This window comes from Alosa pseudoharengus, unplaced genomic scaffold, assembly GCF_046254945.1.
Source record: "Alosa pseudoharengus isolate Yale_2024_CS ecotype anadromous, Long Island Sound unplaced genomic scaffold, YU_APseudo_1.1 YU_APseudo_1.1_scf_7, whole genome shotgun sequence".
Taxonomy (NCBI): domain Eukaryota; kingdom Metazoa; phylum Chordata; class Actinopteri; order Clupeiformes; family Clupeidae; genus Alosa; species Alosa pseudoharengus.
In genome coordinates, this window is record NW_027468859.1 from 4359621 (window position 1) to 4362120 (window position 2500).

The following is a 2500-nucleotide window of genomic DNA, read 5'->3' on the forward strand; positions in this document are numbered from 1 at the left end:
CCCACCCTACAGTATAAAACTCACAGGGTCTAAACAACACTGCACATTAGAATATGTTTGGGAGCACAGAGACCAAATGTGTCAATATCTCTCCTTTTCTTTGTTTACACATTATTACACTTACAATAACAATGGTCACAATTAGCCATTATACACAGTGGTGTAGTCTACGATACGCAGGACTACACATACCCACTTAAAAAGCATCACCATCTCAGTATAACCACTTAAAATAGGTAAGGATACATATTAACATTTGGTGTTAATCACAGTACACCCACTACAGCTAACAAGACTACATCACAGTATACCCACTACAGCTAACTAGACTACACCACTGATTATACAGTAGTGGAAAACACTAATCTCTGATTGGCTGGCAAATGTTCCAATATTATATCCTTATAGACTGTATTATTTCCTTATATTGGGATGCCATCATGCATTACAAACACGACACACAGTAAGATGAGGACGTACCTGCTGTTGACTGCTCATAGGAACAGACACAAACTGGATGTCTTGTGTCTCACGTCTGACGCGGGCCCCTGTGCTGTGTCCTAAGGGTAGTGTTTTAAGCTGCCGTGCAGACGTGTCTTACAGAACAAAGCCTGTTGGAATAGTAGGCTAATCCACCTCCCCTTCCCCCTGTCTCTATACCTCTTCACCTGTACACTCACAGCAGGTGCTGTTCTCAGACTGCACCTAATCCCCTGATGCACTCTCACACTCTTTCTCTCTCTCTCTCTCTCTCTCTGTCACACACAAGCACACAGGAATGCATACTGTAGGCCACCTGTGACTGAGTAGCCCCCCCCCACACACACACACTAGTGTAGTGAATGTTTATTAATGACATTTAGAACTACAAAATCACAGGAGCATCCCACTGGCCTATTGGAAACTTGTAACCTCAGGAGCCTCTGCATGTGAACAAGGCCGTCTTGGTTGTTGCTGCAATTATATTGTAAGATAGCCTAACAGTTGGCTGAAAAATGAGTGTGTTATGTCCACTTGGAGAGGGAGAGATGACGTGGCAGGACGTGCTGGTCTGCTGTCTGACTGCCCGGGACAGGAGTCAGGGTGTGGGACAGAGACTCTAAGCTGTTCTCTGAGCTGAGATACGCTCAGCTAAGCCAATTAGATAGCTGAATAAGCTACTGCACACGTCAGTGCCATCTCTCTCTTCCTCTCTCCACACATACAGTACACAGGAAGAGAAGGAGAGAGGGAGGGAGGGAGAGAGAGAGATAATTGATTGGCTGCAGTGTAGAAAACTGAGACAGACTAAGAAAGTGAGGAGGAAAGGTCAAGTGAGGGGAGAAGCTCAAGTCGAGTCAAATCTAGAGTAGGCCAGGGGTCACAAGAGAATTAGGCTACATAAAGACCAGGTTGAAAACTCTAGGTGAGAATGAAACAAAGGTGGTGAATACTCAAGACACGCCTGCTAGACCTAAAGTACTTAAGCGAGCAAAACGAGAGAGAGTGTCTATAATTGGCAGAGAGTTGCGGTAATAGCAGGTTGTAGAGGCATTGAAAATTGCAGCTGGTAATTTCTGTGTGAGTTATGGATCCAAGAATATCCAGATCTTTTGTTTTAGGTTGCCAATTGGCCACTCCACCGACGCCGAAAGCTAAATTGCTGCAATGCAAATACTCACCTAGCCTACATATCACACTTCAAGCGTTGCGTCGTACAGTACCTAAGTGATGTGTGGTCTCATCCAAAAACGTAGGCTACAAGCTCAGTGTGCACAACCGCGATTGAACGTGGCCAAGCGAGGTTGGCTACATTGGGTCATTGCTGTAATTTCATACGTGCATGACAATGAGTGCTTCTTCAGCCAATGTTATTTACAGCCAAAAATAGCCAATGTGTGCCGTCTTCAAAGCCAAAATCTCTCCCATCACAGCGCCGCTACAGCACCAGAAGGAACTGCAGCTGTAGATGTGGTAACCTAGCAACCTGGACAACAACAAATTAAGTAGCTTCTACAACAACTGAAGCATCCTGGGCGATTTACATCGTAACGTTAGCAAAATAATGTGAAAATACATTTTTCCTAATTGGCAACGGTCCAGCAGAGTTAATCATGAGTCAAAAAGGAAACAATCCCCAGTGTGCTGACGTCCCCGCTCCGTCTGTGTTGTCTGATAATCGAGAGGAGAGGATAGCAGCTCGCCGGCTCCGGATTGTTGCGCGAAACGAAGCCAAGAAAAGGTAGCCTTAGTTAACATAGGCCAAACCAGCCTACTATTTTTATCGACATCATTTAGTGTTGTTTATAGGCTACTTTTATAGCCTGTATATATATATAATCGTCGATGATTTACGACAGACTTAACTTAAACACTTAAAACCTGAACTTCTGCATCTGTCAGGAATAAGGATGATGTAGGATTTTTGTGCCTTTCCTCTGTTAGGCCTATTGTATTGCAATTGTATCTCCCATGTATTTCTTATGGATTTCATAATTTCACTCATAAGCACGTCACTAAA

General features: G+C 44.0%; 1 protein-coding gene across 1 annotated transcript in view; it reads left to right on the forward strand.

The window, feature by feature from the left end:
- Positions 1–2093: 2093 nt before the first annotated feature.
- The window catches only part of drc1 (dynein regulatory complex subunit 1 homolog (Chlamydomonas)), an 11407-nt gene continuing 11000 nt past the window's right edge, over positions 2094–2500 (forward strand). The window contains exon 1 of the mRNA XM_076273178.1: positions 2094–2221. Coding sequence (XP_076129293.1) covers positions 2094–2221 — 128 coding nt within the window. The remainder of the gene's footprint in view (positions 2222–2500) is intronic.